This window comes from Silene latifolia, chromosome 2, assembly GCF_048544455.1.
Source record: "Silene latifolia isolate original U9 population chromosome 2, ASM4854445v1, whole genome shotgun sequence".
Taxonomy (NCBI): Eukaryota; Viridiplantae; Streptophyta; class Magnoliopsida; order Caryophyllales; family Caryophyllaceae; genus Silene; species Silene latifolia.
The window spans coordinates 141,963,597-141,979,842 of NC_133527.1; the positions used below are offsets into that span (position 1 = coordinate 141,963,597).

The 16,246-nt window shown below is 38.8% G+C and overlaps 1 protein-coding gene across 3 annotated transcripts; it reads right to left on the reverse strand.

Moving 5' to 3' along the window:
- Nucleotides 1–7,167: 7,167 nt before the first annotated feature.
- On the reverse strand, nucleotides 7,168–12,056 carry LOC141643045 (uncharacterized). 3 transcript variants are annotated; one of them, XM_074452068.1, is made up of 3 exons: nucleotides 11,274–12,042; nucleotides 11,147–11,186; nucleotides 7,168–7,695 (listed from the first exon to the last, which is right to left on the reverse strand). In XM_074452068.1, exons 1-2 carry the CDS (start codon nucleotides 11,711–11,713, stop codon nucleotides 11,177–11,179), a joined length of 450 nt encoding a protein of 149 aa, XP_074308169.1. In that variant the 5' UTR covers nucleotides 11,714–12,042; the 3' UTR covers nucleotides 7,168–7,695; nucleotides 11,147–11,176. The 3 variants fall into 3 exon arrangements, with proteins under 3 accessions (XP_074308169.1, XP_074308168.1, XP_074308170.1); XM_074452069.1 differs by having other exon boundaries at nucleotides 7,586–7,695; nucleotides 11,168–11,186; XM_074452067.1 differs by lacking the exon at nucleotides 11,147–11,186 and having other exon boundaries at nucleotides 11,274–12,056.
- Nucleotides 12,057–16,246: the final 4,190 nt, after the last annotated feature.

The window sequence follows — 16,246 nt, forward strand, 5'->3', positions numbered from 1 at the left end:
CAATCTTAAATCCTTCTCTTCGACATCACCATGACCATACCCGAGAATTCAAAAATCAATCCTTCCCCTAACCCCTCGGTTTTTGTCGTCAGCAATATCAAAAACCATGTCTCTGTCGTCCTTAGTATGGATAATGACAAATACCGTCTTTGGGTGGCTCTTTTCACCAATTATGCGAAAGCAAATAGGGTCTTGGATCACATTATTGATCCTAAAGGAAAGTCCAAGAAGCCGGTTTCTGAGGATGACAACGATCTATGGGAAACGATAGATGTCACGGTTCTCCAATGGATCTATGCAACACTCTCCGACGACTTGTTGCAAACGGTGGTTGAAGAAAACTCCACGGCTATGGAGTGTTGGAATTGCATCCGCGATATTTTTCAAGATAATCAACACTCGAAGGCTATCACTCTCGCGCAAGAATTTTCTCATACTATGATGGAAGACTTTTCGTCTACCTCCGCTTATTGTCAACGTTTAAAGAGTCTTGCTGATCAACTCAAAAACGTTGGCTCCCCCGTCTCTGATACCCGTTTAGTGCTTCAAATGGTATCGGGACTAACATCGGCCTATCATGGTGTCGGGACAATAATCAGGCAAGCTAAACCGCTCCCTCCGTTTCATCAGGCACGTTCTATGTTGACATTAGAGGAAGCGGGTCTTGCCAAGCAAGCGGCCACCAATGGCCAGTCTGCGAATTACGCCAATTCCGGTGAGAGCTCAGAATCTCAATCCATTCTAGGTCGACCTCCGTCGCAAGGGAAGTCCAAGAATAGGAAGAAAGGCGGTGGGCATAGGGCGGCAAATGAAAATAGGGGACGCACGACTCTGCTCCTGCGGCTGCTGCTACGCCGAACACCTCCCCTGCTGCGGCTCCTCTACCACCATGGCCGGCAGGAGGTTATGGCGGGTATGGTGGTTTGCCATGGGGACCTTCTCCATGGGCCTGTCCTCCATGCCCTTACCCCCACAACTCCGTGGATGCGTGCTCCGATGATGCGAGCTCCACGACCTTCGGTCCCTCGACCCCAGGCATACACGGCGGAGTCTCTCCGTCTCAGAATGACATTGAGCAGGCCATGTACCCACTTGGACTGACACCCCCCCCGATCCGTGGTATATGGACACCGGTGCTACCTCCCACATGACATCGAGTGCAGGTAATCTCTCGACTTATTCTAATTCGAGCATTTCTAACTCTATTATTGTCGGAAATGGCCAATCCATCCCCATAAATGGAACCGGAACAGCCACTTTACCAAAACCACATCCACCCCTCTCCCTTCGTAATGTTCTTCACGCACCACAACTCGTCAAAAACCTCGTGTCAGTTAGAAAATTCACTACCGATAATTCTGTGTCTGCCGAGTTTGACCCTTTTGGTTTCTATGTGAAGGATTACAAGACGGGGACACCGCTAATGAGATGTGAGAGTCAGGGAGGCCTTTATCCTATCACACCCACAAATAAAGTCCACGCCCAAGCCTTTGCTGCTGTCGATTCCACCCTGTGGCACGACCGTCTTGGACATCTGGGTGAAGTTATCTTTAATTCTATTAGGTCTCAAAATTTGATAAATTGTAATTCTAATTCTAGAAAGGCAATTTGTCATTCTTGTTCTATTGGCAAACATATTAAGCAACCTTTTATCGCATCTTTTTCGAGTACACTTATGCCATTTGATATAATTCACTGTGATTTATGGACTTCTCTTGTTCTCAGTTCTTCGGGTCATCGTTATTATTTGGTCCTTATTGACGATTTTATTAACTATGTGTGGACGTTCCCTATTGCAAAGAAATCACAAGTTTTTCAAATTTTCGTCAATTTTCGTATTTTTATCAAAACCCAATTTGAACGGGAAATTAAGAATATACAATGTGATAATGGACGGGAATTTGATAATGGCCCATTCATGGAGCTCTGTGCTTCACACGGTTTTCAATTCCGTTTTTCATGTCCATATACTTCTCCACAAAATGGCAAAGCCGAACGAAAAATTCGTTCCATTAACAATATCGTTCGAACTTTGCTTCTCCATGCTTCACTACCTGAACATTTTTGGCACCATGCTCTCTCTATGTCTACATATTTGCTTAATATATTACCAAGTAAACAACTTCAGTTTTTGACACCTTTATACTCCCTTTATCAACGACACCCATCGTATGCACACATACGTGTTTTTGGGTGCCTTTGCTATCCCCTCATACCATCTCCCACAGTTAATGATACCATCGTTCAGTACCAAAAATAAATACCTAAGTACAACTAACAGAAGTCAGCGGTAAGTAGGGTCGATCTCCACAGGGAGGCGGTCACTATCTACTTGTCTATTCGGTCTGTCTACGTCACAAGATGGGGGTTTTAAATATTTGAACTAAACTAATAAGATTAAGGCAAGAGAAAAATGAATAAGAGAAATTAACAGAAGAAAGAGGGAACTAGGATGTCGGTTCATCAATGAACGTCAATTAATTGAAGCTAAGGTCACAGATTAGTCGATGTGTCGGTCTAAGGGGCAACGAATATCTCCTTCCGGTTTCAATTCGCCCTAAAATACTACTAGCTTAGCTTCCGCCCTCACTAAAGCATTCTATTGTTCACTGCAGGTCTCACCCTTTCCAACCTTCCGGTCCAGGTCAAGGCTTACCAAAATTAAAAGGCTAATTGTGTCGACTCAACTAGCAGGATACAATTATAGCAGTTATTAGCAACATAGACTTAAACAACAATGACAAATCTATAACCTAATTAGCAATTAACGATAGTCCATCGAATCACCTAATCCTAGCAGGGTAATTAGCTAGACATAAATAAATAAAGAACAAGAATAAAGGGTAGAAGAACAATAAGCATTAATTAAATAAAAGATAAAAGAGAAAGAAAGAAAGTTACAGTGGAAAAGATCCGGAAAATGAGAAGCAGAGCAAAAAGTAACGAAAACAGTGTATTCAAATGATAAGAGGTGTGGGAGAGAGTTACAAATGACGTCCCTCTTTCCTATTTATAGAAAATAGGAATTTATTTGACCTAATGACAAATTAAAACTAAAAAGCCCGAGCCCATAAGTGATTCCACTCGATCGAGTGGTTTAAAACAACTCGATCGAGCAGAACCAGACTCAAACCTTTCGATCGAGTAGAAAATCTACTCGATCGAGTAAACACTAAATAGACACTGTTCGATCGACCATAGAAAGTACTCGATCGACTTATTATTTGATCTAAAACCACTCGATCGACCAATAAATTACTCGATCGAGTGATATCTAACTTTAGCAGCTCATAATCTCGTTAGGTTCAGCTTTGACTTGTCTTTTAGCTCCCGAAACGGCTTCACGCATCCCGATACAGCAATATTTCCGCTCCAAATTCACTCTTCCTCCAAATGCATGCAAAAACGGACAGTAAAAGGCTTGATTTCACTAATTTTTGGTCCATTCCTGCAAATAGAACAAAACAAACCAAAGTAGCATATTCGGGGCATTTCGTAGCATAAAACTACGATAATAGCATAGAAATACGTGCATAAAAAGGCCTAAAAAGACTATATAAAATGCACGTATCAATTAACAAGCTACAAGCTCGTTCTTTGCCTTTTGTTTTTCTAGGGTATCCTGACAACCACCGAGGATATAAATGTCTAAACCTCCGCACCAATAAGATAATTTTAAGTCGTCATGTTCGTTTTGATGAAACAACCTTTCCTTTCGCACAAAACCGAAAACACAACTCAGTCCTCTCCCGCCACTTCTCCTTTGCGTCCCTCACTTACCGTCTTCCACAGTCCGAATAACACCTCCACAATTGACTCCGTCACCCGTGCCCCGAGTATTGAACCCGTGTCCCCTGTTTCCCGCAGTGAACCCGTACCAAATACTTCCCAACCCGTGTTCTCTAAAGCTGTTACTAGAGGCAACCATGGCATCTATAAACCTAAGACAATATTTGACTTAAATGTTAATATTTGACTTAAACGTTACAGTTGCCATCTCCCCTATACCACGTAATCCGTGTCAGCCCTCCGAGACCATAATTGGAAATTGGCCATGGATGACGAGTTCAATGCTTTAATTAGTAATAAGACTTGGGATCTTGTTCCTTGTCCATCTAATGTGAATGTTATTCGCTCTATGTGGATTTTTCGACATAAAATTAAATCTGACGGTTCGTTTGAGAGACACAAAGCTCGTCTTGTAGGTCATGGTAAGACGCAACAAGCGGGAATTGACTGTGGTGAAACTTTCAGTCCGGTTGTAAAACCGGCAACCATCCATTCGGTAATCTCTCTTGCTTTATCTAATGGGTGGTCTATTCGTCAATTAGACGTCAAGAATGCATTCCTTCACGGTGACCTCAACGAGACAGTGTATATGCATCAGCCACTTGGGTACCGTGACAAGCGTTTTCCGGATCACGTTTGTCTCCTCCGCAAGTCTCTTTACGGGCTAAAACAGGCACCTCGGGCTTGGTACACTCGTTTCGCCTCGTTTGTGAATACTATTGGGTTTGTGCATAGTAAGTGTGACCATTCCCTGTTTATTTATCGCGACAAAGACGGTAACTCGGCTTACATATTACTTTATGTTGATGACATTCTTCTCACAGCTTCATCCGAGCAACTTCGTGTCTCCATCATGACACATCTTAGTACGGAATTTGCTATGAAACACCTTGGTCCCTTAAGCTATTTTCTAGGAATTGCGGTCACTCAAAATGCTCAGGGGATTCATTTATCTCAACAGAAATATGCGGCCGAAATTATTGAACGTGCAGGTATGATGAATTGCAAACCATCTCCTACTCCAGTTGACACAAAACTGAAGCTTAGCTCTTTCACAAGCCCCCCTTTTCGTGACCCAACTCTTTATCGGAGCTTGGCACGTGCGTTGCAATACCTCACTTTCACGCGTCCCGATATATCTTATGCAGTCCAACAAATATGATTATTTATGCACAATCCAATGGAGGTTCACATGAATGCATTGAAAAGAATAATTCGATACATTCAAGGTACTTTGAGTCATGGTCTATGGCTGACTCCTTCTAAACCCACGACTCTTACCACCTACACGGACTCGGATTGGGCCAGGTGTCCGGATACTCGCCGCTCTACAAGCGGTTATTGTGTTTTCTTGGGCGATAATTTGGTATCTTGGGCTTCAAAACGACAACCCACTATTTCCCGCTCCAGTGGCGAAGCTGAATATCGCGGCGTAGCTAATGTGGTCTCCAAATCTTGTTGGCTACGGAATCTTTTACTTGAACATCATCACCCTCTTCGAAAGGCAACGATTTTTTATTGCGATAATGTCAGTGCCATTTACCTTGCTAGTAATCCCGTTCAACATCAACGTACTAAGCATATCGAAATCGATATCCACTTTGCACGGGAAAAAGTCTCTCGAGGAGACGTCCGAGTGCATCACGTTCCAACACGCTCTCAGCTAGCCGACATCTTTACAAAAGGACTGCCCTCGGTGTTGTTCGATGATTTTCGCAATAGTCTCAACATTCGTCTTCCTCCCGTCTCGACTTAGGGGGAGTGTTAGAATATATGTGAATATCTTCTTGTTAATATTTAGTCAACATGTATAATTGTATTTCCTATATTTCAGTAGCTATCTTAGGAATGATTAGATTAGCATTCCTTGTAATTAGGAAAGGATTTCTCTGACTCTTTGTACAAATACCAATGTGATTACGTTGAATGAATCAAGCACAATATTATCATCTTTCAGTATAGATGTGCATGAAGGTGACATGATGTTCCCCTTTCCCCACCCGTCAATTCTTTGGACGACATGCATGGGTCTTTGTCTGGGTCTTTTTTCGGGTTAGCTGGTCTGTGTTGGTCTGGGTTGAGACTTTCTGGTTTCGCGTTTTTCGGGGTTGTTGGACTTGTTGGTTGTGTTGTTGGTCGCAGTTGATGGTGATGGGTGGGCCTTGTGTTTGGGTTGCTTTCTGGGAGTGGTGGCGGTCTCGGGTGTGGGCGTCTTTCTGGTCATTGGTTGGATCTCTTGGTGTTGGTGTTTTACATAGGTTTTGATTCGGTTTGGGTTGGGATTGTCTGGGCTGGATGGTGGAGTTGGTAGGGTTGGTTGTAGTGGTTTACGTTTTTCTCTTAAATGACGGCTTGACAATATCAATATGCACCACGGCAGATAATTTAGAAAGGTCTCATTTAGCTCTATTTCACTCAAGAGTCAAAAGCCAATAAATGAAGTTCCTATGGACAAAATAAAGCTCAGCCGCGAAATGAGATATTTGGGTCATTATTCATTAGTATCATAGGCTTTCACTACCACGGCCCTAAATAAGTGTTGTTCAACTTCAACCCCATAGTTCATACGAGCACCTATAAATTGCGTTTATGTAAGGTTGAGATTTTGGACAATTATTGGCAAATTAGCCCCATCATTCTCTCCATTTTTCTTTTATTTAGTGTGCTTCTTATCATCGGAAATTTAAAAATTGAGCTTAATTACGCAAATGAAGGGAATATTAATAACCATAGTAATTAAAAAAAAAAAAAATGAGCAAGTCAAGTCCGCAAATTAGCTTAGCTCATTGGTAAGTAGATCGGGCCAAAAAAATATGACCAGAAAAACCGATCGAAGCCATCTGAATTGATAACCAACTGAACACCCGATCTGAGTAACCAGAATAGTACCCGAAACTCGACTCAATCCGAATCGAAACAAAACTAATTCGAATTTAATAACAATCGAATGATACCCGAACCTAAATATATTTGAACTGTTAAGAACCAAACCGATTGACTTGATTAAAAAATATCTATTTTCTACTAAATACATTTATTTCGTGTGTGATTGTATTGATTTTTTTATTTATTAATGGTATTACGAATCATTATAATGAAACTGTAAAATATAAGCTATATATTTAACCTAATTTTTTGACCCTAAACTCAAGAAAATTATGACCTGAAATTCAATTAAACTAAAATTAACCTAACCTGAATCGTACCCGACTCGAATAGCACAAAAAATCGGAACGAAATCGAAACTAAGGTCAATTTGATTTAAATTGAACCGATTTAACCCGATTCGAACTGAATACCGGTTTGTCAGGTTTACCGGGAAGATCCAAAGCTTGGTCAGTGGGTAGGAGCAATGACGGGCTTGGGAAAAAAAGACAGAGAACACAATAAGTGGTAATCATAACTCACAAGGACTAAAATCATAATTCAAGCATTAGTGACTAGCCTTGCCGATTTGCACTTAAGATGGATTACAATAGTATGTATAAAAGCTCTCTTGAGAGTAACCTAACTATATAAACAAACTTTGGTCGACATGGCATTCGATTTTTAAAGCTAGTGAAAGGAGAATATAGGACATGGGCGGATATACAGCTTCTTACGAGAGTCGAAGCTTATCTCGAAAATATGCTTGATTTCTAGCACACACTACCAACTAGCGTAGAGGAATTTCAGGAAGGAACGTTAAAGTGAAAGAGCCAGGAGATGACAAAGGCAAAGACCATGCATGCCAGTAAGAAATTCAAGAACCTGTGCCCTTGCCAGAAATGTCGTGTTTCACTAGGGTGTTGTCCCACAGCAGCCGTTGTTGCTACATTATCGTTGGCCTCGTTCCATTGCTCTATCAGTTCTACTTCATTTACCCCTACTACATTCCGAGCTGTTGACCCACATATTTCACATGTTCTGCATTTTATCAAGAAAATAAAGGTTTAGAGTGATATCAGGAAGACGGGAGCCTAGTAGGACAGCAAAATTAGTTGCAAACACGGAAAGCACGGAATGAACACATTGAATTTCTAAAGTATCGATGAGGGTAAGAGATGACCCGAGATATGTGTACCTCGTCAGACACTAGATACGCGGACATGAGCATGACGGACACTTCCATTTAAAAAAACAAGAGAAATTTTCATAAATAGCCAAATCCGACACTTTTACACGTATCCATGGCAGATACTTTTAGTCTCGCAAACAATGTCGAGATGGTTAGCGACTTAGCGGTGTCATTTCGTTTTAAAAAGAAGAAAAGAAAAAAAAAGGCTTTAGCTGGTAGTCTGTCAGATCCCTCAGATTACCTGAACTTTATAATGATATGAACTATGAAGCAAGTCTCCCTTGGATACAGATGCAATGCTTCTTGAAGCAAAAGGAGAACATGTAAAAAAGCTACATCCAAAGAAAAGATGCAAAAGGAGAACCTCCATAGAAAAAGATAAACACCTCAAAAGATGAATGAAAGTTTCAATAATTCCCCTCAAAATCATGACTTTGTCTTATGGTTATGACAAATTCCGAGTCAAGGCACTTGGTAAGAGTTCATATTATAAGGTTTACCTATATGTGAGTGTCCCACATTGACAAAATGATGAGAGAATGTTAGAATGTGACTCGTATGTCGGAGGTTGATTACGGTGAGAAATAAATATCGCTTCCGTACAAGAGAAAGTTTACAATAAACCAAGGAGTTAATCCTATCACTAATTGGTTTTAGGATGAACCTTCTAGGCTTGTAAAGTAGCATCTCTCTCCTTATGGGTGTGGCCCAGACCCGTTTTCATCATTTAACAGCACTAAAGATTTAAAAGAATACAAACATGTAGCTACATGCATGTTGCATGCATCTGAGTTTCGGACAAGATGATAATTCACAAATCAAACTAGGTTGAGTATGAGCAGGTCTCAAGTAATCAGATCATGTATAAACACCAATGTATCCCAGATAGATAAATGGATCAATTGATTGTTTCTGAAAGTAGTTTCTGCTCTACTATGGCAACCTAGTATTTTTGGAAGCTAAATTTCAAATCTAAATACTCCGCCATGTAATGAAGTAAGATACAATAAATTGAGTAATATTCAGAAGAAATAAAATACCCTACGGAAATTATGAACCTTCAAAATGCTGAATTCTACTCTCATCAGAAAACCGCTCCCAAATCCCAACCCCTACAAAAGGTTTTTACTATCTCAAAGGAACTTTCTGCCAATATTTCCTACCTTCTCTTGTATTAATAGAATCTCAATATTTCCTACCTTCTCTTGTATTAATGCTTGTACTACTTTTCCAGCCCCCTAAACTTTAACCTTACTTTCTGGGTCCCCAACTCTTTATTTTGAGTATGGATCCTCTCCATTTCATTTTCTCTCCATTTCCTTCCATTTCCTCTAATACAACAATATTAAATCATTATTCATCCTCCAACTCATCAAACAATCAACCGTTGGATCGTTTCAAAACGAAATCTTGAACGTTAATAAGAAATGGAAGGAAATGGAGAGAGACATAAATGGAGAGAATCCCAATTGCTTTATTTTATGGCTCTGCCACTACTGCACAGCTCATCAATATATAGACAATATTTAGTGTCCTATTACTTAAGAACCCTGCAGTATATACTCCACAACCCTTTTTAATCATCAAGACAATTCAATATGCTGACTCGAGTAAGGAAAGCATCTCTGGGATATTGCACTCGCAATGTCCTGCGAGAGTTGAGAGTAACCCCAGACATTCAGATAAGTCGTTATCTAGATGGTTACGGTGTTTGACCCCTTGCACTCACAAACATATGTGCGAGGGAAAGACGGAGTAAAGAGCAAGCCAAACAAGAAAGTTGCAAAAAAGTGAAAGCTGCTCCACAATCCGTAGGTGTATATATATAGGCTGCATTATATTAAGTTACTCAATAACTAACCAAGCTTTTATTTTGAAAAGCAAGGAATAAACGATTTACCGTATTTGGTATCGAAAAGAACAAAAAATTCCAAAAACACAACATGGTTCAGTAGTAAAGATATTATATTATCAGCGAACAAGTCACATGTTAGTGCCATAAATATAATCACATGTTTATGGAAACAACCCAACAAGTTAGGTTACTACTACTTATGCCTTCCAACCAAAAATGTCATGTGCCCATTAACTGAAGGATACAAATGGATTTGCCTTCGGCCATCAATACGTGGGCATCTTTTAGCCGCAAATAACAACCATGTTTAATGTCGGACCAATAACCTCCCGGGGATAAAAGCATACTACAGATAGACTGATACATTAAAAAAGTACATTTCATCACAATTCACATGAGAAGAATCAGATAGATCTCACCCTAAAGTCCCCAACTAACACCTAACCCAAAAAGTCAGCTAATCTACTCACATGGGGGAACAAGTAGACTTAATACGCAGTTTAGTTACCTGGAAAAATCATTAATGCCATAACCGGCCATACAGAAACAATCAAGAATCATTAAGATTGCTTAGTGTAGACGTAATGAACCTGAAAAGATAAAAATTAACAAAACATAGTGCCATGGCGCTTTCAACTTTTGCTTGTTTAGTTGATTACTTCATTCAATTGACTTCACTTTACTTTCCTTTAAACATTTCCCCTTTTTTTCTGCAACAAACAAAACTTCCCTCACCCTAACTTTACACCATCACTATATCTTGCACTTTCATTTACAACCCATTTTCTGCATTTTTCTATCAATTTTTCCATTGAGTCTAAAAAGAAAAAGTTATATTATACTCCGTAATAATAGAATCAGGTGTATGTCACCTTACCAAAGCACCGAAATGTTGCCAAATCTGATAACCCGAGCATCTTGAGTATTACGGAGTAATTAATAATCATTACCAGTTTATCACCCAAAAAAGACAACAGCTTGGACTAACCAAGATTAAATTACATCATCAGTGAAGATGCATTAAACATTCAAATCTACAATCAAACGAGTATTGTGCAAGACCGTTGTACTAACTAAATCTATCCTTAAGTGAGGTGTATAGTATTTAAATGGAAGGTAGTACACATACGACGTTTTTATCACAATCAACTACTCCCTCCGTTCAGGTCATTTGTTTACCTTTTTCATTTTTGGGTGTTTCAACCAATTGTTTACCTTACTATTTCGGTCCATTCCTATTTCTTTGGTCTTTGTGTCAAAACAAAAGGTAAACAAATGAAGGGAAGGAGGGAGTAAGCTAAGTTCAAAAGGATCAAATCTTTGCAGAAATTTAAATTAAATTATATATAGTTCTACCAACTAACACTATAATAAATAACAAAAATCAACATTCGTCATCAGGGAAAACGCAGTAAATTTCAAATTATAACAAACATAAATAGCACCTGGAACAACAATAACATTACCCCAATGTCTCAAAGGATCCTGCAAATGGAGGATTAAGCGGGTGACACATAATGAAAATTACGTCGAAAATTAGTCAAATAAATCGAAAAAGAATAGGAGACGTACTTGTTACCACGGATTTTAAACCAAGCTTCAGCACAATGTTTATGAGCAGCAGCTAAATCCTCCTTACAAGAACATCCTAGCTCAATTGGCAACCCGGATTCAAGATCCGACCCATCAAAGCTAAGGTAACATATTCTACAATCTCTCTTCACTTTTGTTAAATGCACACTCACTTTACCAATTTCCACCGCCGCCACTTGAGCACCGCCATTGTCGCGGCCGCTTTCTATATCTTCAACAGAACACTCAGACAAATAACAAGAACAGGAAGAAGAAAACGAAGCTGAAGATGACCTCGTATTATTATGTTCATCATTGTCAGCAGTACATGACTCACCACATGAGCTGAAGGTTTCGACGGCGGTGGCCTCGCTGTGGCAGGGGGAGATTATACCTTGTTCGATGTCGCCGAGACGGGGAGTTGCTAACGTTGTTGCCATTGCAGTGCAAATATTAGCTTCATGTACTGAAAGTGTGATGCTTTTCGTGGGGTTTATTAGATACAGTATTTTTTGATTGAGTTTGGTTTAATTGTGGAAGAAGTAGAAAGTGTAGTTGGCGTTAATGAGAAACGCCATAGATGAGTTGTTGGTGGAGGAGAGTGGAGAAGGGGGAAGAGTGGGGAGGTTGGGAGAAAGAAAGGTTGGAGAAGATTTTAATTTTGTGTGGTGGTATTCTACTCTAACCTTCATCAGTATACTACTGCGGTTCAAATACCTCCTTTTCTTTTCTTTTTTTCTCGAGGATTTTTTTTTATATTGCTCTCAGGTTTTATCAACTCCTATCCAAATAATATTCTTTCAAAATTGCTATTAATATTATTATTGGTTCGGATTAAAACTAATTATCACATTAGGATAAGAAGCAAAAAATAGAAAGCAAGTAACGCGAGAAAATCTCAGCTATCTATTTCAAATTGTCATCTTTAGTTGTATTTTTAATTCCTTTATTGCCCTTACCCGGTTACCTCATCCCTTATATGTTCTTCTAATACATTTTTTAACAATTCCCTTAATTTTGACGTTCATCAAATCAAATTCGCATTCTCACTCTCTCTATATAATCCATTATTCTCATTTCATCTTTTATTTTCAAGTTTAGGGGATTATCTATCTCTTTTTTCTACTCCCTCTAATTGATCTAACTATCCTATATTTTCAAATTAGGGTTTTTCATTCTTCGTTTTTTCTGGGTTTGTTTTTTAATTGTTATGGTTGTACTCAAACATATCCCCTTCTAATTGTTTTAATTGTTGTAGCGTGTGCAAAAAGGGAGGAACTTGAGGAAAAAGTAAAAACATACCTGAATTGGAATTCATTGGGGAATTCTGTAACCATTTGACGGCCAAATGTGATCACTTCTGGAAAAACAAGTTACAATAATTTATATCACGGGCTGAACCTTTAACACCCCCATCTACCAAAGGACTTTACCAAGGCCTACCTTAGCAAATGAAGGTGCTACCATTTCGGTTGCCCGAGGTAGTAAGCATCATAGTTACCATAATGAAACAAAAATGTAATAACATATGGTTTAATCAAAGTTACAAATTCCAAAACTCCAACTGAAAGATAATGAAACAAAAATGTAATAACATATTGCCACCTAAGCCCCGATTATCGCAACGAGCGAACCCACATCATTAATATGCACATCCTCTTGTGACGGGAGTCACAATGGGCGAACATGGGGGTGAAGACCATCTCTCGACAATGGCTTCACAATCATCCTAACAATACCAACAATAACACAATACCAACAACATAACTATGATTCCATATCATTGCAATTCACAACATCACCACACCACTCACAATTCACCATATAGAAGACTGAGTAGGGAAACCCTACCTGACTAGCAATTCCAAGCAAGCATAACAATTAAAGGCTAGAACAGCTCCTCGACGAAGTCTTCGCCTAAACAATGGTAATCAAGTAATACTACATCATAATCCATCACTAATCAACTAATTACCCCCAATCTTAATCCAAATTAGGGTTACAACGAATATAAACTAATTGCAAAAGAATCCGAGAACTAATACTTACAAATTGATTAACACAAGAATACGAAATCCGGCAACCGAAAGCTAGATCCTTGCTTGCTTGATGATTATAGTGATTAGGGAGGGTTTAGAGAAATGTTTTAGGTGTTAGAAACTGATTAACGAAGTGATTAGCGAATATATATGAGTCCCTTATCATTCTAACCAACCCGCATAAATTATCCGAAACAGACCGGACACTCGGTTAAGTATCAACGACACTCGACCGAGTACTGTTGGAGCTGTGTCCTCCAGTTAGTGCGGATAACGTCATTGCACATACACTTGTACGGACAAGTGGGAGCTTGTTGGGGCTGGTGTCCTTAACAGTTAGTGCAAGGACTTATAAATCTCTAAAAGGATCAAAGGGCATACTTTTGGTATTATTATCAGTTGATCCACGTTTATCAATAACGGTTGGCTTGCTAGATAAGTTTGACGTTATTGTCATACAGATGGCGGTGATCAACTGGTCCCTAAAAGTCACACCTATAGGATACGTTTGAGAGATGTGACAGTATGAAAATACAGTCATGTTGATGCCAATTTTGACTAACCAGTTAGTCCGAGTTATTGACTAGTAATTAGTCAAACGTGATATTGAGATATTTTATTTAATACGGATTAAATAATAATGGCTAAGACGAATTAAGCAGTTAATTCGTAAATTGAATATAAACGATTTATATTTGATTAATGTATATTGAATTAATTATACAATATTGTCTTTGTCGGACATGTATTAATATTTCAACTAATCCGTGTTATTAGTCGATGTATTAATAACCGATAACCGATGACAGTTTATAATAAAACTCGTCATATACATTTTAGCGGAATTGATCGGACCACAAGTTAAAAAATGAGGAGAAAGTGGAAAGCCCACTCCCTCCTCTCATGACCCGCGGACCGAGACAACAAAAGGAGAGGCTCCCTCTCCTTTTGACCTAAGGATTCATTTTTACATGAAAATTAGGGTTTTGGAGATTATTTTCTCTCTGAAACCTAGATCTCACATCTGATAAAACTCACATCAAGTTCTCTCAATATTGCAAGGCAATTAGAGAACACATTTCTAGCACAAGGGCATATTCTCAGACGTTCTTGGGTGCAACAATTAGGAGGAGGTCTACTTTGATCTCTCATTGCCGAATTGCACTAGGACCGAAGGTTAATTCTTGTGCTTTATCGTTTTTCATTGTTTTTCGTTTATGACCATATTTCACATGTTAAATTTACGTTATAGTCCTAAATTTAAAGGGTCTTATACGGATATTACCCCACAAGTGGTATCAGAGCGAGGCCACGTAAATTTTCATTGTGATTTTTCATAAAACGATTTTGAAACGATTGTTTTGTCTCGAAAACCGTGCCATGTATACACGGCTGTTTCGTTTTTTTGTTGAAACCGTGACATGTTTTTACACGGTTGATTTATCTTATTTTCGATTTGTTCTTTTACATATTGTTATTTTATACGGAGATTATAGCAATATGTCAAGTTTTGTCAGATTGTAAAATCGTTTTGATGCGGTTTTGATCAAAATTGAGATGTTTTTGTTTCGTCAAAACTGTCTTCACGAGGGTTTCATGTTTTCAGAATGTTTTTGCCCTCGATCGAGCATGTTTCTACTCGATAAAGACCCCTTCCTTGTTGTTTTTGCTCGATCGAGTAATTGCAGTACTCGATCGACCTCTGTTTAAAACCCCACTGATGCTCGATCGAGAAGTCCTCGTACTCGATCGAGCAGATTTGCTGATAAAAGCCCTCGATCGACCTCCGATCTTGTCGATCGAGTACTTTCGATTAGCATACCTCTCGATCGACTAGCGATTCGATCGATCGAGCCCTTTGTTCCTCGATCGAGCACTCATGTCCCCTGGATCGAGGGATTTTTATTCGCGACTTTGAAAATTTATTCTTTTTGTTTTAAATTTTCTTTTGGCCTTAATATGTACTTTATACGGATATTGTACACTCGCTATGATTGTGAAACGGTTCACACACGTACCATAGAGTTATTTTAAAGCGTATTTAAAGTAACGGATTGTAATAGATTAAAATTAAACTGATAGAAGCAGTTTTATCAGATAAATTTTAATCGTTAAAAGGTGGTTTGGATAAATTTAACATAATTACGGAATTATGTCACGAATAAATTTTTTTTAGTTGATGCATTTTATTTATCGTTATTGTTGAATGTCTTGAATGCTTTTGTTACGTATTTATTTATTTTACAAACGGTTGTAACTTAGTGTGGCCTTAGTAGAACGTGTTACCGTAATGATGGAACACGGTCTTGGTTGTATTTTGAGATCTCGTTTCTCCGTTTTGGATTTTTCACTTGTAATTACAGTTTTTTTTTGTATTTAGAATGTAAATAGGTTTATATTTGTAATTTTTAAATTGTAATTTTGAGAAGACCAAAGATGGAGACCGGATGCTCACTCCCGCTGCAAGGTCAAAGATGGAACATCAAGACAAGCTTTTCGGGTCCAACGGTGGATTCCAAAGTTGTATCATGTTCTTTTTACTAGGATAGGCCACACTAGGAATTTTATTTACGTATTGCATTCTTTTATTTATTTTTCGTAACGATAATTTGCATCATATTCCGCCTAAAACCAAACCACCTAATTATTGCATGAAAACTGACACATATAGAGGTCACGAGTTAGTTTTCTTTGACATTCTCATGTCACACGATCTATGCTAAGCCATCACCTAAATTAATTCATTCACGCAGACGCTAGTTATTTGTTCACTTAAAATGAATTAAAATTAAGTTGATGGGATCTTCCTCGTATAAACAAAATTGAGAACGGTCTTTATAGGTCAAACTCCAATGAGTCCCTTCTTCGTCGGTAGGCATAATATGACCCCTTCTACGTCGGGTAAGTTGGAACCGATTGACCTATTTTATCTCA

Bases quoted from the DNA above. Each gene is read 5' to 3' on its own strand.
- LOC141643045 (XM_074452067.1), bottom strand. From the start codon at position 11,713: ATGGCAACAACGTTAGCAACTCCCCGTCTCGGCGACATCGAACAAGGT. The intron at 7,696-11,273 runs GTACGTCTCCTA...GATAAAATGCAG, and splicing joins TTTAAAATCCGTGGTAACAA to AACATGTGAAATATGTGGGT.